The sequence below is a fragment of the Streptopelia decaocto genome (assembly GCF_964273445.1).
Source record: "Streptopelia decaocto genome assembly, chromosome: 7".
NCBI lineage: Eukaryota > Metazoa > Chordata > Aves > Columbiformes > Columbidae > Streptopelia > Streptopelia decaocto.
In genome coordinates, this window is record NC_138661.1 from 17,663,924 (window position 1) to 17,687,207 (window position 23,284).

At 40.9% G+C, this 23,284-nt stretch overlaps 1 protein-coding gene across 1 annotated transcript in view; it reads left to right on the forward strand.

Annotated features, from left to right (window-relative positions):
- The window catches only part of FBLN5 (fibulin 5), a 47,105-nt gene that overhangs the window by 17,781 nt on the left and 6,040 nt on the right, over positions 1–23,284 (forward strand). Inside the window, exons 5-8 of the mRNA XM_082058114.1 lie at positions 15,517–15,639; positions 18,840–18,956; positions 19,894–20,013; positions 22,803–22,925. Coding sequence (XP_081914240.1) covers positions 15,517–15,639; positions 18,840–18,956; positions 19,894–20,013; positions 22,803–22,925 — 483 coding nt within the window. The remainder of the gene's footprint in view (positions 1–15,516; positions 15,640–18,839; positions 18,957–19,893; positions 20,014–22,802; positions 22,926–23,284) is intronic.

Below are 23,284 nucleotides of genomic sequence, written 5' to 3' on the forward strand. Positions count from 1 at the left end.
AGGAATAGTGCAAATTGTATCAACAGAAGCATTTTAAAACTGCCTGGAAGAATTGTTAGCAAGAAAGAGTCTTGCATACTTTGAGAGCGGGATAGATGTTATCACGTGTCTTTAAGTTGCTGTACTTTTGAGGCCTTTTATACATTTTCACCTTCCAGTGTGTAGCACAAAATAAATCTGTTTGCATCACCTAACACTGCAGAGAAAGCGTCATAGCATGGGGAGGAACCTTCAGCCATTAAATAACAGTTATTGTCACTATGGTGGAGCAACGCAAAGCTGAGATACAGCTTACACGGGCAGCCTAACAGCCCCTTTCTGGAGGAGGGATCTTGGAGCAGTGCAGACTCAGTTTGCCAGACTGGCACTCCTTACTGCTGGCACAGGAGCCAGGCCAGGAGGGGAGATGCGGTCCCAAAGCTGCAGCACGCTGCTCATTCCCTGCTTGCGGAACCACGCTGTGAAATCCAAACCACGCATAGGCTGGAGCAGCCTTGGATCATGCTCACAAATTTCAAAGGCAGACTGCAGCAATATACACAACACTTGTTGCCAGCAAATCACTAAGCACTGCATCTGGAGCTTTAATTCAGAAGCAGATTGGAATTATTTTAATTAAAAGCAAGGCTGATTTTGTGACGGAATAGCCCAGAACTGCGCATTGACAGCAATCAGTTGGCTTAATGCAGTCATCCCAAAAAAACTGTAGCATACCAGCTTTAGGAGGAGTTCTTCACTAAATCATTGTTATTTGAAGATACGGTTTTGTAAAACTGTTATTCAGGTAGTACATTGCATTTTGGGACAAAATTCTCAGTGAAATCAGTGATTTGTTGTTGTGTTTGTTTGTCTGTTTGTTTACAACATGACAATTTGGATCATTGACATTTTCAAGAGGTTTAACTAGACCTATATTCCTGAGACAATATTGAAAACTTGACTGTAGATTTGAGCCCAGAGACCTATGGCACAGGTGTGTCCTACCTGGACTGGAGAATACCTCTAAACATAATTAGCAGATAACAATTTGCAGTATATCCATTAACGGCCCAGAAGGTCATATACATTCTGATGCTGATAAGGGATGTATATCATCACAAGATGCAAAATACCATCATGCTCTGCACCCCGCAAATTTCAAGCTGACATCTAGAAGCCTTGGACATGAAACCATTTCAGAAATACATGATCCATCCGTGGTTCATTCCATCTGACCTGGGGAAGGACATGAAATGCTGAATTAAACACTGTCTGCAGCATTTGATTGGAGATTATTAGAAAGACTACAAATGGCATAATGCTAATCACACGAAGGATTTGCTAGGCATGCTTCTGTGTTAGAGATTGTGCCTTCTAACATGTGCCTGTTCTATTGCATGACTGAGTATGACCAGAGACTTTGTGGTAATAAGGAGCTAATAAAGGAAAGTAGTATGATAAAGGAAAAAATGTAATTTAACTTTTCACTAGAGCAGGCCCACATGATGGAAAATTCACTGGGATGTGCCTTCTGGAGAGTAAGAGCAGGAGTTTGCTCCAGGAATAACCACAAATATTAAATGTTCCTGCCGGTTGAGAACATTGCCTTTTTTGTTTATTTATTATTTATTTATTTTTAATTACCTAAACAGAACATGGGTTTTTTCAGGCCAGGGTACTTGGAATTGAACCATTTGGCTTGGGAATGCTCAATGTGAACATGTGTCTTTCTGAGCTTTTATGGGTACTGTGACAGCTGGTGAGACTGCCTGTGACATTGGTAATATGACTGGCCACATGTTCAGCCTTTAGCACTACTCGGCAATTTCTGAACTCTGGTGCAAAGAAGGTAGACTTACCTTGAAGCTTTGGGGACAAAAATGTCCAGATTTGTATGTGTGAGTAGGGTAGTCCTGGTTGTAGCTGTGTTTGTACAGTATCCAGTTAAATAGTTCTCCTACTTCAACAGTTCATAGTAAATTAAGCAGAGATTCACAAAGCATTGCCACTGTGATGAACCATGCTGATAATAAGGTTTACAACTAACTTGTATATACAAGCATTCAAAGCATTTTCTCTACCTCCAGGACAAAGTTCAGCGTGCCATGGAATCCTGCTGCCTTCACAGGCATCCCATTCTTCCAACCATACTGGATCCCTGGTGCAAAAAGACATGTGCACAATAAAGGGCACTCAGCAAAGCACCACCATGGTAGTTAAGGGGTGGGAGCACAAAACACAGAAGGAGAGGCTGAGACAAGTGTGTTTGCTCTGCCTGAAGATGAGGCTGATGAGAGGATCATATTGTTCGCTGTCTTCAGTTACCAAATGTGTGTATAGAGAAGATGAAGGCAGCTTCATCTCAGAGGTGCACATGGACAGGAATGGGCAAACGTTGCAACACAGGAGATTCTTATTAGATATAGGGAGAAGCATTATCACTGTGAAGGTGGTCAAACACTGGAACAGCGGCTCATAAACTTTGTGGCTAAAGGTTGCATCCTTGGAGAAATTCGAAACTCAGCTGGAGAAGGCCCTGAGCAAGCTGACTGAATTGTTCATGCTTTGAGTGGAGGCTTGGACCAGATGACTTCCAGAGGTCAACTCCAAAGTGCCTCGTGCAATGGTTCTGACACTGCCTGAAGTGCAGGAACTTGTGTCTGATACTGGTTCTAGCCTTTAATTTATCTAAGACTCCAATAAAATGGAAATGATATTCTCTTTGTCACATAGACTTTGAGATTTAGCATCGATTTGATGTAAGCATCAATGTGATGTACACATCCATTTGATGTAAGATCTTTGGATGGAAGCTGACATATTGAAGTAGAAGCAATAATCAGAAGTGAAGGATTTTATTATCGGCTTTTCAGTGAAGTGAATCTTGAATTTTAGGGAGCGCAAATTCAGTCAAGACCATGCAGATCAACATGTCTGTTTTACACCAGGATCAGTACAGAGGAAGATTTGCCATTATCTTGGTTGATTCATTGGTGGACAGGTGGGGCCAGGGCTCCTGAAAGTGTTAGCTAACTTTTATTAGATATATCTTTGCTGCAGCTTCAGCCTCACATCTTGTCCTGCCTGGGGGTTTCACAACCACCCAGAACCTGTTGTCATCCTGCTAAAAACTGGCAGTTCTTGGGGGTAAACAAAACTCAACTCTTTGCCTCTAAGGGCTCAGCACATCTGCTTTGAGGATTCTTATCTCAGGATTTCACAAATCTTGGAAGTTTCTGTCTTAATTTATGCATTAAAGGTAACTGAATGAGTTCAAAACAGAGAAAGGGGGAAAGAGAGAGAGAAGGGAGGAAAGAGAGAAGGAAAAGGGGAAAGCCCTTTAAGACAAAACACCTCTTTTTCCAGGGAGGCATGAACTGAGAGTAATGAGAGCAAGAGAATTGCCAGTAGACATCCACATCACACACTAATTGGAACGAAGTAAACCTCCCATTTCCACACAGTTTTCATTTATTCAGAAAGGTTTGCAACCCAGTTGGCTGGCGGCAATTTTTGGAACATTGCAAGCAAATATGGCTCAATCATTATAAAACAGTGAATGCCAAATCTGAGTTAAAGCCAGTTATTTGAGCTGGGATTATAGGCATTTTCCAATGATCACCACCACAGAAATAAATAAATAGATGGCTTGCTATGTATACACTCAAAGGGGAATGTTGCCCAACATGCATAGCTCTTCACTGTTAACAGTAATGAGGACACAGCTGTCTGAGACTGGAAGCCAGTATTTGCAGAGAATAATTCTCAAGGATTTTTCTTCTCCACTGGCTTTTGTCCACTACCCATACTTAGCTTACAAAAGAGCTCAAAAGTCCCTAACATTTATACAAGAATTACCTTAGCTTTGTGCCCCTTTTGAGATTGTTATGAAGCATGTTGACTTATGGACAGATCTGAAACTGAGATGAAACATGGAAAAGAACTTTCTCCTCAGATAAGCTCCCCAATACCATTAGTTCCAAGCATAACACTCTCTTCATAGTCAATCATGATAGCTCCTAAAGCAGCGGGCAAGGGTTGCTGCCATGGGCAGAGATCGGAAGCTCTGCCTTCCCAGGAAGGACTTCTAACTCCCAATACCTGAAAAGCTTGTGGCTGCACCAGGGTAGACAAGTGATATGCGTGATTATGTATAGCCGGCCAGGTCTACAGAGCCTCTCAGGCAAACTTAAGACTGCCTCGCTGTCCAGACAGAAGTTTTGCAAGTGCCATTGGTGTGGCCAGGCTCTTTTCCCTGGATTTTATTAGCTAGGTTCAGCAAATAAGGTCTTTGGTGGAGGAAGACCAAGCACTGTGGTCTCCATTGTATGTGTGCTGGACTCACACAGTTTGAGTGACATGAAGCAACCTACAGATGTGCTACCTCTGGCTAGAGCCTCATCGTATACTCAAGCCAAGCAGCTCTGAATCCATCCCATTCTTGAATGAGACACTGGTGATGATTACTGAAGCTTTGTGAGTGATTAGTTAGTGATTAATTTCATGTTACTATTCCAGTTCCCTATAATAGAGATCCCTTGTTTACACACATGCATGTGGACCTCTTTTTTCATATATATTAAAGATCTGAAGATATCCCATTGGAGTGACTAGAGCATCCATACTGAATTCTGCCTTGGGGTATTTACATATTGCACACCTACAATCTCTCCTGTATTTTCAGGTGTCCAATACTTCACTCCCACAGTTGCTTGCGCAACACATTTGAGCAATGATTAAAGCTTTTGTCATATCACATGTCAGAAGTGGCTGCATTTTAATGGAAGAAGCAACCCTTCCAATAGAAGTTTCTGTTATATCCTGCAGATGGATATTTGCATCCCTTTGTTTTTATTGCGGCTTTAATTTCTGGATCCATTTGGATCAATTTCTTCTGCTGTATTAAAAGTAGGGCTGTTCTTCTCTTTACTAGTTATTGTGGTCTATTCACAGTCTCAGACCTCTTCAGCCTGCCAAAACACTTGGAAAAGGAGCTCTTAATGACTCAGTTAAAATGTACGGTCAAGAAGTTCACTTATTAGAGGAAATGTAAACTGACCACCAATTGGCTAAACCAGCTGGCTGGACTATTTGTGCTAGTGATTTCTCAAAGCTCCCAGGGGAGAGAAAGTGGGAATAGCAGTTCTCTTCTGTTAGTTCTCTCATGCTCTGTACCCTGACAGAAAAGTCTTTGAAAGAATTCATTGGAGGAGAAGCCAATAGGATTTCACAGACCTGTTTAAAAGCTTTATAAATAGTGCTTTAAACTCCTATATTTTTAATACATTTATTCTTACAGGGTCTTTTTAAAATATCCCATAGAATTGCAGAGAAAATCTACAATTCAGCCATAGAAAATCCACTTTTTCATTGTTAATGGCTCTACTTCTGTGAAATTTTATAAGCCTTCTCTAGAGGTTTTTGCATGAAACTGTTTCATATCATGCAGCAAAGGGAGGACTCTAAGACCCTTTTGCTAGAAGAATGTTTTAATTTCTTAGTGTGCATTTCCTGGCTCTGATTGCACATCTTCTTTGTTTCCATTGCAATAGTGTCACTTGCTTAGAACCTCCCAGCAGCTGGGAGTATTCTCAGTAAGTGCCCACTGGCTCCTCTCACCACCCTACCAGCAGATCTCAGTGTAGTACATGATCACACAAAATAGCTCGTTTTGATAAATGGGTAGTACAACAGTAACGCTCCATTTATTCAGCTGAAAAACATGTTTCCTGCTGATCAAGATGAAACCACGTTGAGCAGCACCTGCTTGGTACCTCCTATGATAATTCAGCAGGTTCAGTGTCATCAGTGGGATACTGACACATCTCTACCCACCTCCAGCAGGATACTTGAGTCACCTTTGTTCTGCTGTACCACAGCTACTTGGAACAGCATAAACGCAGTGGGGAAATAACTGAGATTTCCAAATCATGTGCACTGACCATGGATTTTATAAGTTGTGCATAACCCACAACAGGAAATCATGAAGCCAGACAGTACGGCTGTGCTTCAGGCCATGGAGTTTCCATGTTTAAGCAAAGCCTTTGACTGAAATCAGTAGTTTGTCTCATTTCTGATTCCAGAATTAACATGTGGACTGTGCATTTGTGCAAAAGCTCTCATGGGACACCAGGAACAGTCCACACAACCAGGTGTAATCTTGTACCAGCAGGGAGCCCTGGGAACTGGTAGGAGTGAGGAACTGTGATGGTGCAAGTGTACGAACCATTCACAGGTTTGTTCTGATCTGAAGGTGAAAGAGCTGCTGCCACTTTTGACCCTTTGCTATGCACTTATCTGCATGGCTGTCCTATAAATCTCAATCACAAAAGCAGGACTAGAACTGTGCTCGGAGAGGAAAGTCCTTTCACAGTTTAGCTGTTGTTTATCATCTCTGAGTAACATTAGAAGTGTGTTAGCTAAGGAAAGGCTCAGATAGCTGGCAGGATATCTAGAACCTGTGACACATGTTGAGCAATTTTCATACCAGGCAGAAGGAGCAGTGCTACAGATTCATGCTGCACACTACTCAGTCTCCCCTTTCAGGCTGACCATCTATGTGAAAAAACACTTTAATCCTTGTTTAGCAATCAACCAATAACATAATGCCTATGGGATACAGATAGAAAATGGCTTCGGCAACCAACGGCCAGTCCTCAGACACTGAAATATGCAATTAAACAGGTGTTTAGGGAGTTGATTTTGGATTGTGTCCAAGCTCAGCAAGGTCAGTCATCCTTGGAAAAAAAACACTGACCCCACACAGCAGCAGTTGGAATTTGGCTTCAGTCTGCAGGTTAGGAATGTGGCATTGTTATTTCTCCCCTTTTCTTATCAAATGTAATTATCTTGAGAAAAAAAAAGTTTTGAGAAAACATGTGATTTCACAGAGTAAAAATCTACTACTGAGGAAATTATTTCTCAGTGTCCAAATAAGGAGTGGAGGAGAAGTTTGGGGAAAGTGCTCTGTTCCAAGCAATCTTGGAACCAACACCCATGTTACTGAGCTCGGATGTTTAGTCCTGGCCTGCAATTATTCCTATAAAAAATAGACATCCAATCTTTGTATTATTTTAAAAAGGAGTCCTGAGGGTTATAAATGACTAAACAAGCTTCAGTGTCTGAGCAGACAGAGGTTCTGGAATGAGCTCCCAGCCTTGAACCTCTCTGCAAGAACTTTGTATCTCAAGAGTGGGGTGAGATCATGGGGTTGTGTTGGTACAACAGTGGGGCTAGAATACAGATAGAATAAAATAAAGAAGTAGGGCCCCAAAATCACCCTCACTTCCTAGTAGAAGGGAGAAGAAGGCTTTTAATGGAAAACTTTTTTTCACTCTGCAAGACCTGTGCTCTCCCAACTGTCAAATCAATCTTCAGCCTTACTGCATTGAACCCCGCGGTGCTAATGGCTCTCAGACAATCATGATGGCAAAAACATTCCCACTTTTGTCAATGGTTGGTCAAAAGAAGGAAACACAGACACAGCTACTACTGTGACCCACAGAAATTTGTAGCATGATTATCAGAATTCATTACTTAAGAAAGGAAGTCATGCATGCTAAATATGTTCCAAATAGAACAAAATGTAACAGTCCATCTGTGAAACAGCACACATTGCCAAAAGCATATCGTCTTGGAAATCTGCTGTCCACATTGGCTTCCCTCTTGAATACAGAGTCCAAGCAAAGTTTCTCTTCTAATAGCCAAAGTCTCCAAGAATGTGGTTCTAGCTCAGAGAAGATAAGTCCACATCCTTCCATGATAGCTCTCTGCTAGGGGCATTATCACCTTGCAGGGGAGCAGGGAAGGAGCTGTCATGGAGGGAGTGGAATGGTCACGGCACCTGAGCATGGACCACGCCTGTGGAGGGATAAATGTAGTCACGAATCCCACCACTTTCAACAGCAGTGGATGGACTTAAGAAGGCAGTAGTCTCCCTTGTTCCTGCAGTGTTAGGTGCAAATATCTCCTTGGGATGGAGCTGCTTTGGTAAGCTTTCCACATGCATTTACTCTGTTGAGTGGTATGTATCCACATGCTGATAAATGAAATTCATCAATATACTTACTTAACTTTATTTTCTTTTAAAAATACCTTTTTCTCAACATAGTCTTTTCTTGAAGGACTCTGATATTGTCTCTGAACTGATGAGCTGACCTTAAGGACTTTGTTTCCTTCTGTATTCTTTAATGTATAAAGTCCTGCTTAGACACAAAGTCCCGTTTTTCTGAGCAGAAGAAAGGCAAACAGTATCTTTGCTTACAGTTTTTGAACCTCATCTTCCAGTGGACAGGTGCTTCCTTCCAGTTCCTAAGCACCTCTGTTCCTTCTTCTCTTGTCTGCTTTCTCCCCTGGCTTTCTACCTCTTAAAAGTCACTTGGCTTGCCAAACAATCCCCTGCTTCCTGCATGTTCGCTCTCCCTAACCTGCAGTTTAGTCCTCTCTGAGCTCTTTGATTCAACAGATGGCCTGTGATAATAACTTGGATTCTTCCTCTTTATCTTGCTTCATGCTTGATAAAAATGCAGTCATTCTTTGTGTCCTGAAAGTAAAGTGGTTGGCATGCCCAACATCTTTAGGCTGATGACTCAACATCTTGTAGCATAAGAATTTTATCAACATTTTCTAAGTTTTCTGTATTTTTTTTCTGTAATTACTACAAACATTAGAGGTACAATATCTCTCACTAAGAATCAAATTTATTGATAAAAGTACAAACAAAAAATGAAAAATTGCACATGTGTACATTTAAAGCTTTGCAAAGGAGAAATCACTTGGAAGAACTTCACAAATTTCCACCCCCATTTTCAGTAGTTTCACTGGCCAAGATAGATGTCCTAATTGCCTAGGAAATGAAAAAAGATGTAAGGCAAGCAGCAAATCTCAGGTGTAATGGGTATGGATATATATATAAAAATTGCTAAATTTTGAAAGATATTAAATAATTCAGTGAAGACTGTAAGACAACACTTTGACCATATAATCTGTCTGTCTTGTGACACAGGCCATAGAACCTTACCTAGCAACTGGTGTTTCAAGTGCAGAGCTTTTTGCTACAACATATTTCAAAGAAGAAACACTGGTCAGGTATTAGGTCCTAAAAGTAACAAAGCATCTACCACCTGCTTTGTTGTATTTTAATGTTTAAATGATGGTTAATTAGTAATACTACTAAAGTTTGTGGCTTATTTTTATTTTGAATTTGTTTTGTAAACACTGAATTTCATCCCGTTGTCTTTTTTTAGTTTCAGCGACCATCTCCAGCTAAAAACTTCATTTCCATGGAGGTGTTTATAGATCACAGCAAGTATACCTTGAATCTTTTCTTAAATAGATTATTAAATAGAGCACTGTCTTGCTGTGAGACAAATTTTCATGACTTGGAATTAGTTTTCAGATATTTCCTGATCTCTTTGCAATATCACTTTTTGAAGTGTTGACACCAGACATGTATTTCAGTAATTATTTTACTAATGCAATATACAGTGGTAAGAACAATTTCCTGTGTCTACTCAGTGTTCTCATGTTTATGCTTATCCTTTCAGCAACACCGTGTCAAGAAAAGTTCATGTTCAAGTGATTATCTTTCATAATCCCAGAGTTATTTTCATTACCAACATTTTTTGCTCTTGATATATGACCTCATGTTTGTCTGCCTTGAAATGCACTTTCAAATGTGCCCACAATATCTAGCAAATTACTTTTATTTATATAAGAATTTTGCACACTTCTTAATTTTTAGCTCCACCAGGTTGCAATCCTCTGAATTTTATCCCAAATGTGGAAAACACTGGACCAAAACCAAATCCACAGGATCCTGTAGACACTCACATCATGATTCCACATTTAGGATTCTCCCTTGAGATTTCTGGTCTCCTAGTTTCAGCCTCTTTCATTTGAGCAGTGTCAAATATGTCTGGTCTTAATTCAATGGATTAGAGTATTGTTTTTCTTTCTATGCTGTGATTTGTTACGGTATTATTGATAGAAATGAGAGTGGCCTCAGTCCTGCATTCTTTGTGGACCTGAGTTGGTATAAAAGATCAGTGCATCTTCTGATAAGAATTAGCCTTCCTGGTGACATGTGGTGTTGTGCTGCGGTTTGACATCTAGATTTTCTTTCTGACTATATTAATATGCTCCCCTGTTTTTTGGTATGCATAGCTTTTAAATTATTTCATTTTTTAAACTTATGGGCAATGAATTAAAAATGTCATTCATTGTTCCATGATCTGGCTGAATTCTAAAGAATCCATGAATATTACTGCTAGTTTTTACAGATAATAAAACACAAAGCCAGTAATTTGCATGCTAAACACAATTAGTTCATTTATTTATTTTGACATAGTAAATGATTTCTATCCTGTCACTAGGCATCCTGCCATCCATTAAAAATACAATCTGTACCAATAAAAACAAAGCATCAGCACATCACATCCCACAAAGGCAGCCAGAAATATAAAAAACACTTCCTCCACCCTTTCAATCCCCAAATGAAACCCCATTGCCCCAGCCACCTCACCTCTGCAAAATGTCAAGTAAACAGAACATCACACCCCAGGGCTGCAAGACCAAACCTCCACAGCAATAAATTTTTAAGGCAGACACACTGAGACAGAGAGATGTGGTTAATTTTGGAATCTTTGGGCTCAGGCTCTTGCAGCGAGGACTTCCTGAGAAATGTATATGGAGACGCCTCCTACCTATTCTCCCATTCAGTCAGTAAACCAAAGACCTTTAAAATTCATGTCTTTGAGCCATGAGGCTCTGTATTCATTCTAGGTGGTATTTCTTCAGAGGCAGAGAGCAGCAGTCTGGATGAGCCATGTGGTCACTCTCAGTATTCAGCTGGGAAGTAACAAAGTGAATTGTTCCCACTTCAGGTCAAATTTTAATTTGAGTCTGGACTTGTCCCTGAACTTCTGCCCTTGGAACCCACTGTGGAAGCAGTAATGTGAACTCAACAACTGGGAGGACGTATGGGAGAATATAAATGACTGTTAATTTGGTAACACAGAGCAGCATAATCGAGAGCTGAGACATCCAGGGCCAGTGTTGGTTGAGCACTCTTGGGCAAGGGAAGTTTTGAACAGAGATCCACCCTGCACTGCCTAGGTTCCCTAGTGTGGTTTAAGTGCTGAACAGCTGCTCTCTCAAAATCAGGAACTTCTAAGGAGCCACCCAGAGTCACTAGTCACCCGAGAAAATTTGGACTTGCTCAAAATTATTAGGTCTTACAATGTTCTTTAGCACCCTCTTGTTTTTATATGTAATTTCACAGTAACTATCCCAGTCCTATCTGTAAGGGTAAGAAAACGTGTGGTAGGCAGATGATAACTCTTTCAATTTGCCACTGAGTGTGTCAATGGTTCTCTCTCTGTTTCAGTAGCTACTGGAAGCTTTGGGGTTCAATAGGTCATTAGGGTAAGACAATAATCCTGTGAGTAGTATAGAAGAAATGAGTTTAGCTGAAAGAGCCTTTGATGCCCCTGAGGTCTCCTACTAGAACAAAATGCTTTCAGAATGACTGTTAATCTTTTACTTCAGATCTCATTAGCCAATGTAGAGGCTGCATAAAATTTCTGAAAAGCCATATCTTTAAGTGTTCACATAAGGGCAGGTTGTATTGGGCTACATGAAGGACTACAAGTCAGAAACATCTGTGACCTGTTCTTGCTTCTGTCTTGTTGAGTGGCCACAGGTTAGTCCTTTAAATTCTTAGTCTTGAATTTCCTAGTTAAAATCCCACAGCACTGATATTTACACCAAGCAGGACACAAAGGGTTTCATAGTACAGTTTGATTTGTATTATGATTGGAAGCCTTCAAATAAAAATGGATTAATTGTGAACTGGCTTTGTATATAAGAGGATACGCCCTGCCCTGAATAGCTTTAGATGCAAAACAGTAAAGGGAGACTGGACTATGATAAAAATTTTGTTCAAATAGGATGCAGGGCATGGGAAGCTGAAGAGCAAGGATAAGTTCCCACAGGCTAAATTCTGAGCACATGAGTTACAGTGGGGTCACTGCTGCTGTGCCAGTTCCTTGTCCTGCCCAGTAACTACCACATACCTTAATCTGTTTTCAGTGAGGACAGATCTAATTTATGTTTGCTTCCTAGTTCACCTCTTGGCAATTCTTCTTGTAGCCACATACTGAGTAATCTAGCCAAAATCACAGAAGACGTATCCAGTAAAGCTAGCTCTCAGCTCTTAAATCCTAGACTTGCTCTTGGGACACAGGTAATGTTTCCTAAGGATCTTGGCAATGAAAGGTATTAAAAGCAGGTTTAGTGTAATGAAAACCATCCTTGGATATCAGTGACAGGTGACACCATCTGATGCTTTCATTGTACTGATGCCAAAATCATCAAATATCACAATCTAGTAACACTCTGAATGGGGGACAGTGGGGTTTCTAGGGCTTCTTGCTAGCTTGCTTCACTTCAGTAACTCTTCTGCTCTTCAGCTGATTAAACTTCAGGGATCAGACAACTAATTGCAGTATTTCTTTCCATGGTGAAGACAGCAACACAGGTTATGCTTTGTCAAAAGCACTCTTCCAGGCTCCAGAGAACTGCATCTCAGGGACTTCTTAGCCACATGCACTATCCTTGTATTTAGTGGTCTTTACAATTTTTTATTTTATGAATTCTTCTTATCTGCTTTGAACCTACAAAACTATTGACAACTTATTATCATGTACATTTAGTATCACAGTTTTACTCTAATATGGCCCAGGAACTCGTATAAGGGCAAAGGTTTAACAAATTAGCTTTGAAGATATATTCCCAGTGCATGAACACACCCAAGATTATGTTCGAATGGGACAGAAATAATAAGCTGTGCAACCAGCTGTTTGTCCCCCTTTCCCTGTCGAATGTCTAGTTTTGACTTTATCAATCACAAAAGTTCTCACTGTATGCTGCACTGTATAAATGGGCTGGGCAAGGCACCCTCTGTCTCTCAGCTCTGATATTCTTCCAGAGGATACCTAATGGTTAGCCAATTGTTGTACCAACATTTTTCTCAGTGTGCAAATATCAGCTTTCACTTAGTGAGCCCATGTAATGTAAAAGCCCCTGGCAGACACGTTGGGATTATACTACCTGTTTGAACTGAGAAGGCTTCTTGCCAAAAATAATTTATTTGATTGCATTGGATGAGCCTGTCAAGAGTTTAATGGTACATGGAGGTGTTTATATTGCAAGGAGCAATCTTAGAGAAAGTCAGAGACATGTAATATAGAACTGAGTGTGTGCACTCAGGCCCAAGCAAAACCATTTAAAGCTACCAGTGAAGCTGTTTATACCTGTTGGTTGCATAAAACTTCATTAATGAAGTCAGTGAAGTCTTATTCAGTATAAAATACGGGCAGTCAAAGTGTTCTGCAGGGATTTGGGCTGACCAGATTCTAGGGAGAGCAGAAACTCCACAGGTAGCCTCCGTTGCAAAAAATTTTGCTTTCAAATGGAAATATGTCTTCGACACCACTACAAAAGGTGAAGACTGAGGGTAAGCAAAGAAATCAGCATGGTAGACAGCAAAGAGGACTGATGTCTTACTTTTCTGAAGTGATTGTACTGCTGCACATGCAACTCCTACAAAGATGACTTGGGAACAAAACCAACCCTGTAGCCACCTGTTGCTTTTGGTGAAGGATGCATGTTGTATCCCTGCAAGAAAGATGCACCACAGCAGAGTGAAGGATCTATAGTCTTCGAACAGCATTGCTACTATATGCGGTGGTAAGACCCTCACCCTCACTTTGTCTCCACTGTGCTTCAACTAGCAATATTACTAGAAGCAGAGAGCGTGGAAAATGAAAATCTCCTTTTTAAGCTCAGGGTAGACTAGAAACAGCAGAATTGGCCATATCTCAAGGTCCCATTCCTAAAACAATAAGCAAACATGACGAATAGAAAACTTTTTCATTTAGGAAACATTAATGTCATCCTTATTAAATTTATGGTTAGATAAAATCTGTGTTCAAGTACTACTGATTATGTGCAATATGCTGTATGAAGGAAGGATGCAGAATTCTTAGCCCAATCACAGAAGCATGAACTGAACAACATATTTATGTACCTATATAGTCTAGACTTGTTATCTTACTCCTTTCCCACTTCCTCCACAATTTTGCCAATCTTTCCTCTGGCCAATAAATACGTGGGAACTGATTTCTGACAGAGTTAATTAATTACCTCTAATTGCGCCACTCTTGTTATCTTACCAGCTTTGACTCACCATAAATTGCCCTGGTACAGATGTTGGAAAGATAAGAACTCTAGACTCTCTCCACATATATGATCTGTATGTATTTATTTATATATCCAAACATGTTAGATATGCTGCTGTGCTAGATTGGAACAGTTATTCCACGATTGCTGGCATTTTACAACTGACCGGCTGTGCCAGGTGCCTCGGGGCCAGACACGGAGACATAATTCCTGCCCTCTGCTGCCGGCTCCAGCTTGCTGCGTTTGTGAGATACTTTCAGTCATGACCCAACAAAGCCTGGGTTAATAAGAATCAGGGGGGATCAAGGGAGCAGCGTTGCTTGAATGACCTAGTACTTCAGTGAAGGCCAGTGCACAGTATGCTGGAATAAAAACTAGATTAGGTATCAGTAAATAAAACATAGAAATCTGAGTTGGCTGAAAAAAATGACACCATTTATCTTCCGATATTTTAGTTTCTGACATCTAGAGGCAAACCCGATGCCTGAAACATCGAGGAAGAGATTGGGCAAGGAGGGATTCAAATTGAACTTCTGACTCTGAAAGGCATTTTTAATCAGTTACGTTCCAGCGTCCTGGCTTATATAAATGTAGGAATGCTATTCACCTCCTTTGCAAAAAAATAAAATAAAATCCCACAACAAAAACACCCTAAGGGATTGTAATAAAGAAATCAAATACATTAAAAACAATAAGGATGGTTTAAAAAACGAAAAGAGAGACTTTTATTGCCAGGAAATTGATTCCAGGGAAGTATACATTTTTTTGGTCAGGTAAAGGTTGATTTTGGTTGAACCCTCTGTCAGAAAAATTACAGTGAGATGATCTGCATTGGTGGGGGTAGGAAGTAATTTTTTTTATATGTCTGAGTTATGTTTGTACATGTCTCAAACTCCTGTTCATCTCTTACTCTGCGGCGGGGTTATATAGCCCTTTCAGCAGCCTGTCCCCAGGGCTGGATGCTGCCCTATAGCATGGAAATCCCAGTTCAGTGACAAAGCAAACGTGCAAGCAATAAAAAGCTCAAGGTAACGTGATCTCTTTCTTGAGGATCTCTGAGAAACACTGGGTCATCTGCAAAAGGGAGTGATGTGATGAGCACCCTCAGTTCTCACTGCCTTCAGACAATTTCATTATGAATTTTACTTCAGGCTATGGTCATTCTCTGTACTCCACCACACTGTTGCTTCTCGCATGGAGCTGTGTACACATTGTGAGTGCAAATCCCTCTACAGTGTGAACAGTCTTTTGTTGTTGCCATTTCTGATATTTTCCTGCTGTATTTCTGTGTTGCAGATGTGGATGAATGTGCTTCAGATTCTCACCAGTGTAACCCCACCCAGATCTGCATAAATACCGAAGGGGGCTATACCTGTTCCTGCACTGAAGGCTACTGGCTCTTAGAAGGCCAGTGTTTAGGTAAAAACCTCCCACATTATGGTATTTGAGCATCTGTGTATGTGCACCTGTGAATAGCTGAAATAATGTCACTGAACATCTTTGTCAAGTACATGGTTAAACCGTCGGCTACGTGGAAACTGTCTTTCACCTTTGTGAGCGCCAACAGTACAATTGGCAGACAGACTCCATCGTGGAACAAAAACGTAGATGTAAATGCCATATGATGATTTATCCGTGTAACACGTGGGCTTTTCATATTCCCAGTCTGAAGGATTCCCTTTCATATAAGATCAATCAAAAGCATGTATACAAAAAGATCTGTTCCCAAACAGACCTGCCTTTTCCATGCTGTGACACTGTGGACTCGAAGGGATCAGTATTTGATATCAAGAAACAGGCCGGTAAATCCACAGATTCAACCAACCCTTTTGCTTGGAGGTGAGAGAAAAATTACCTCTGAACTGGGTGCCATTTCAGTAGCTTCCAAGCAGTTTTATTTTGATTTTATTATTTTCCTTTTAGCTCAGCCATGCTGAAAAAAACACTCCTCAACAAACAGCAGGGGAAAACCTTCCAGCTCCCCTCTCCTCCAGCCCATTCCCCTCACTTGACATCTCACTTGACATGCCCATGGGATGATGAAGTAGATGTTAATTTTAGCTACACAGATAGGACCTAGGAGATAGGATACAACTTTTTTTTTCTTTTTTTAAGTTTGCTCATTATTATTTTTTTCCCCTCGGCACAAGCCGTTTCCCTGCCAGCTCCGTGGAGCTGGACCGTCCTGTCACAACACCTCAGCTGGAAGGAGAACGGGCTTTCCCTGCCCATTCATCCCTGGAGCCTCTCCAGTTCTTTTCCAAGTCTCTCCTCCCAAGTACCAGTTCCAGTGAAGGACTGACTCACAGCTGCTTTCCTGACTACTGCACGCAGCTGCTGTGCAGCTCCCCTGGCCAGGCAGCCCTGAGCCTCCTCCAAGAGGGGTCTGCACAGACATGGCTGCTTTGGGGGTCACCATCTAGTAGTTCCCCTGGGATATGAAGTCTCCGCCCCTGTCCTGCTCCTTAATCTCTAATAATTCCTCTTCTCTTGGAGAAAAAAAGCTTGTGCTGGAGGCTGTACAGGTGTATACGATGGGGTGGGGACAGGGAGGGCAGGGAGGAGGATTCTGCTCTACATCACCTGTTGCGTTACCCATTTACTTCCCTCAGTTACAGCCCAAACTTAAGGGTTGTGTGCAGCACTCAGGATCTGGGCATGGATCTATAGTGATTTACTGCTTGATGGATGTACCAGAGAACTGAAGTGGCTGCTCTGCTGAACTGATTCAAGCATCTGTTTATGCCATTTAAAATAGGCAATAACATCCCAGTTTTGCCCACTTTAAGTAATCGTGGGGTGAATTATTACAAGGCAATGCAAAGAGCTAAGAGCAAATTGCATTTAGAGTCACTATATTTTTCCCTAACTGTCAAAAAAGCCCCAGTTTTCCATACTTTTTACTGGCCTTAGAGAAGTTATTGTTTTGTTGGCAGTAAAAAACTATTTAATGTAATCAGAGGTCTGGATTGGGTTTTAGAGACAGGCTTTTATGGTGCACTGTTAGTAAACCACAGTTACAAAAAGCTACACCTTTATTGTAATTATCTATTTTATATATTTATTGCAATTATCCCAGTAAATTTTATATAGGAGCAGGTACAGCAGTATCCACAGGACCCACCCACAAGAAGAAACCCTGTAAAAGTCCTTATCCTCAAAATGTTGTGCTCTTGAGACAAAAGTCACGCAAAAGCCAAAGCATGTGTTTAAAGTAATGCATTGTGTCAGTTAAATGAGTTATTAATTTACTTAAAACCTATGTCACTTTTTCCAGGATTTAGGCCAAGCCTACTACTGGTGTACATACCTTAGCCGACCCTGGCCTTTGGGTTGTCTTACTATTCAGAATGCAGTGGGAAAGATTATAAAAGCTAGTAAGGGTAAAGTGTCAGTGTTCTTGTTATTTTATACAGACAGTATTTCCAAGACTTTTGAAATTTTCAGAATGGTTTCCTGAGACTTTCTATGGCAAAACTACCTCAATGAGGCCAACAACATAAAGTTGAATTGCAGGATGTAGCTACTTATACAACAGATTCACAAGATTGTTGTTTTTGTGATAGTACCACATCATGTAAATGTTCAAGTTGTTCAAGAATTTAGCTCTCCAGCACATTCTTTATATTTAACACTAAACCAGGAAGCAGCCAATTTAGCTAACAAATAATGAACTGCTGGAATTCATGCAGATATATATGTAGACGTGTGAACCATAGGGAGGATACTGTTATTTTGATTTTCACGTGTGTTGGCACCTACAGTGGGTGTAATTTCACCAAAACCTTTGCCTTCCTGCTTTGCTCCTTCTATCTTCGACTGGAGATAATACACTTGCTTTTCTACTGCACAATCTTAACTTCAAAGCTTTGAGAGTAGCCATTTTAAAATAATCTCCATAAATCAAAAGCCAGTTAATACCAAAGGAAATGTTAAGCCTTGGAAAGGACAACTACTCCTGGTGTTTCATTCCAGTTCTTAGTCAAGAAGCAAAATTCTTCTAGCACTTACCAGCATATGTACCTTACAGGGTTTTCTTGTGCTTATAACAGTCAGTTCCATGTATTTCTAAAGCTGCATTTCAGCCCAAACTGCTATTTTGGCAGTAAATGTACTGTTTACATTTTACAGTCTATAACTTATTAAAAGGTCATATGAAATGCTAATGTGCCTATTGGAAAAAAAATCTTTAAATAATATCCTCTCTTAAAAAAAAAAAAAAAAAGTATTTAGTAACAAATACTTCTTGCTTTTCCAGTGAGTAGCTTTGGTGTATGTGGAGGTAAAAAAGGTTTCTATCTTGATTGTGACAAAAAAATGTTGGCTGTGCTTGTGTTGACGGGCTGTGCCAGCTATCAGGTGTCCTTCGAAGTAATTGCTCAAGGGACTGACTCTGGGTTTCCTGATGACATCGCATTAAGTTCACAACAATGACAATCAGTTCATAGGACATACTGATAGATGTCAGCTGTGGATAAAAACACATTATGGCGTTATTTTGGGTAGAGATGTATTTTACCAGTATGCTGTTATTGGTACTGTTGACCCAATGTGTTTGCTGCTTTGTATCCGCAAGTGAAAATACAAACCACTTTACCTTCCATCTTTCCCATCTGTAGATATAGATGAATGTCGCTACGGCTACTGCCAGCAGCTGTGTGCCAATGTGCCCGGTTCCTACTCCTGCACATGCAACCCAGGCTTTACCCTTAATGATGACGGAAGATCATGCCAAGGTACCGTGTATGTTAAACCATGACCGAAGTTTTTGGCCCCAACCCCTAAAACTTGCTTTGTTTTTAGAATACAAGTATCTTTCCCAACATCGGGTTTGAAAATGTTCATAGGTTTGTCATGAGGCATTTTTGTAGCTTCCCAGTATCTTGGAGGTGTACATGTGCAACGTGACCAGTGTATCAGGAGAAATATGCACAGAAGCGCAAGCCCTCTAAAATACAGAGTTACACAATTCATTTATGTTACAGAGAGTTTAGGTTCTGAAGTTACTTTTAAAATCCAAGCCTGTGTGACCCACCTGAGACAGAAAAACTCTGTCAGGTCAGCAAATTAGATCTGTCTCCCAAGCTCCAGACTCAAGTCCTGAAGACCTTTTGCTGTGATGTGCTACCTGAATCAAAGTCAACACAACCTCTTCATAAAACCTCTCCCTGGGTTTTCCTCCAAGAAATGCTCTGTGCTAATTGTGCGAGGTGTTTCCAGAAGCTGCTGGTTGCCTAAAAGGAAAAAAAAAAACACCCTGTTTTTTTCATAGCCCTAGGTTCCCATAAGGACAATTAATCATTGCATCATCTTCCCCAGGTACATCCTGCTGCATTTTGTCTCAGGTCTGTTATGACAAAATCAGTTCAAAGGTTTTAAAATTGCAGGATAAAGACAGAAGCATTTGTAATAAATATTTCATCCCATCTTCCATGTTATTTTTGCGATTGAAGACATTCCCAAAATGCTTCATTTCCACGCACTGTTGTGTTTCCAACATGCTATTTCCAGGCATCAGCTTGAATCCCAATAAATAATACTGACTTGGTTATACCTTTTTCAGACAAAATCATTTTGACTGTACAGCTAATCTCTTTGAAATACTTTACAGTAATGAATTCAAAATAGAGTTTGGGGTGAAATAACTGATGTTGGGGTGTTGGTTTCCTGTAGATGTGAATGAATGTACAAGTGAAAACCCTTGCACTCAGACCTGTGTCAATACCTACGGCTCTTTTCTCTGCCGCTGTGAACCTGGCTACGAACTGGAAGCTGATGGAGTTAACTGCAGTGGTAACTGTCTTTAGTTATTTATTGTTTTGGTTTCTTCAATGCTATCAAGTTTTCTTTTTCCAATGTATTGTTTTGTACATGCTTTTTAAAAAGCTTTTTGCCTTGGTCCATGGTTAGCAGCAGGAGAGCTGCAACTCATATCATCTTCTTTCCAGTTAAAGCACACAGCAAACACACAGAAAAGCACAGTGGAAGAGGGCTGCACATGGGTTTAAAGAAAGAAGCTAAATATTAAAAAGCACCAAGATAACAGAAAAAAATAAGAAAACACCTCCTAAATGCTGAACAGGAAGGTTTATCAGAGCAAGTAAAGCAGGGACTGTCCTAGAACATTCTTCCATGATTGAAGAAATACTTTATATAAAGCACTTTTCCAGTTGTCTGTTGAATGCATGTATTCCTCTTGCTCCTACAATTGAATGCTTCTGCCTGAAACCTTCCCCAGTTTCCCCTGTAGAGCTTTGGCTACACTTCAGAAACTGTATATGGTTTCTTAGTACAGCTATTGCTAATCTGTTCAGCAGATAGCAGAAGAAACCGTGCTTATGTCGCTGTAATTTTTCCTCTCTTGTTTTTGTTTTTATTTTATTGCTTTATTTTAATTGAAGGCAAAATTTATTTCTGTGCTTAACGTTCCCAGAGACTGGTAAAATTAGAGAATCCAGTGAATATTTCTTGGAAAGAAAAACACACTGGAAAATACTTGTCTTTTACTTTACAGTAAACAGATCTAACATGCTGTTTCTGAGAGAAAAGACATGTGATATGCAGTATGTGTATAGTGTTTCCAAAGCTGTTCTTCCCTTATTATAGGGAAAAGAACAAAGACATATATCTAAAGAGTCTCATGCATTTAATATTTAGAGCTGCAACACCTAATGTAAGTTTTCTGCTTTCTAATGGATTTTCTGCTTTTAAGTTAGACTCCTGCACCTTTCATGTGCTCCTGAGCTAGTTGGGGGCCTCAACCAGTTAAGCTCAATGCAATGCTAGATAAACTTTGCCAGTACAAAATGGTGACAGAAAAGGTAGTACTTGAGCCTCATTCATGTCTCAGAGTTAAACCAGCAAAAGGGACCTTCCACCACTCATATTTAGAGCAGAAAACCTTTTCTTGACAAGTCTGTGTGAGAAAATACTTGTCGAAGCAGGCCAAATTTATCTGGATGAGCTTCTTTCACTTCCCAACCACTCACTAGACATCACTGTGGTTTGCAAAGGGAATGCCTTAGTAGGAGACATGCCTGTGAGACACCCAGGATCCAGATGTGCTTCAACAGTCCATGGCCTAGCAGATGTCTTACCTAAAAGATGGGATAAATCCCTGCCCCAGTTCAAGGAGTCAGAGATTTCAACCCTACTTTCCCAACATTGGTGTTATTTTCTAATCACAGAGGCCTTGCATGTGCATTAGATGTTCTCTGAAATGCCGAATATCTAGTCCTCTGCAGGTAGTCAGCAGCATGCCAGAAGGGTTTAGGAACAGCAAAGGTGTGTCTGTCCTGTGTGGGGTCAGCAGCAAACATGTAGGACCCTCAGGGCTTTAAGTCCCTCCAGCACTTGGCAGCAGCTGAGCACAGGTTATATGAATCTGTTGTGCTGGAAGCCTGGGCTAGGACACCTCAAGGCAATGGGTGATAACATTGTCCCTTTATGGAGTCAGCCCTTGGTCCATGTTTTGTCAGGAAGGTGTTTTTTTCAGTGAACTCTCTGGGAGAAGTTGGACAATAACAGGATTATATAGGTGTGGAGTTCCTTTCATCACCATTTTGCTACTGTGGTTGCAGCAATAAACCCATTTAAAAATATTTGGACTTCAAATACTTTTCAATTCATCTGCACAAAACACTAAAAGTGGATAAATGAACTGAGCCCAGTTTAGAAGAAAGAGAAATTCAGTCTGAAGAGTAAAAGTGACTTGCCTGGGAGAGTCAACATGTCAGAGCTGGGAATAAGAACTTGGGAGTTCCTGGCTGGGGCTCTGGCCCTTGTTTCTTTCTTCCCCTGAACAGGGAAATAAGGAAATGATTAACTGCAGCCTCCCTCAGTCTAGTGCCTTTGCATGTGTTTTCCCCGCAGTCAGCCATGCCTCCATGTGCAGCTCTGAAGTTCATCTTTCTCACTCGAGCACAGTTCTGCAGAATATGACTGGTCAGTTCATAAGTGCAAGGGTAAAAGAGCACAATTTCTGCTTTCCATCAGAGACTGGACAGACTGCTCAGCTTCCTGGGTATCTGGGACATGGCTGGGCCTTCCAGTAGGTCTGACCCAAGCTGGGATGAGCTCTGTAGTCTTGCTGGAATGCCTTGGAAGTAACTGGCTAGAGGTTAAGAAACATAAAACAGCCAGAGCTGGCTGCAGGAGTTCTGCTGGGACCCATGTGGCCCTGGGAAAGGGAAGTTTGCTCTCCAGAAAAAAAGAAAAAAAAAGAAACCCCACCGCCAAGTCTCTCCTTTCAAATTACAGTTGCAGCTTTGTTGTTGGAGTTGCTCTGTCTGTGACGTAAAACACAACTGAAAACATGTCCAACTGGTGACAGGTATTCAAAAACAAATACATATAAATAAAAGCCGCATTGTATTCAGCAGAAACTTTGGTTTCCCTGGGAGAAAAATGTTTAACCAAGAACTTGTATAGCATTTTGCCAGGTTGCCGAAGATCTCTGGGGAGCTGAGGGGTGCCAGCCTCCAGCTGGGGTGACAGGCATATTGTCTGGATGGTCACCTGCCTGTGGGACTGCTCTTTTGACTGTAAAGCCAAAGACACTAAACTTTGTTTTACCACTGCAGACATGGACGAATGCAGCTTCTCGGAGTTCCTCTGCCAGCACGAATGTGTGAATGGGCCTGGTTCTTACTACTGTATCTGTCCTTCGGGCTATAACTTGCTTGACGATAGCAGAAGCTGCCAAGGTAAGAACATTCCTGCACTGATTAAAACCCCAGGGGCACGGAAAATAAGTCTTGTGTCTGGAAAGAGCTTTTCAAGAATTGAGATGCTTGGTCCTGACATTGCACAGTGAAATACTCATAGGGGCCAATTATGTAACTCTGGTAAGAATGTCATCATGTGAATAGTCCCGATGAGGTCAATTGGTGTGTTGGTGTAAGTAAGACTTTACTGACGAAGAGGCAGCTACACAGAAGCAGCTACACAGAAAAGCCCTCAGATGCTCTCCTCTCTGCTGCACATCTCTCTTTAGTTTTCCCCTTCTCTAAGGTCAGAGAGCTTGAGCAGCCAATTTATTTCCCAGTTTTTGCAGCACTTACCA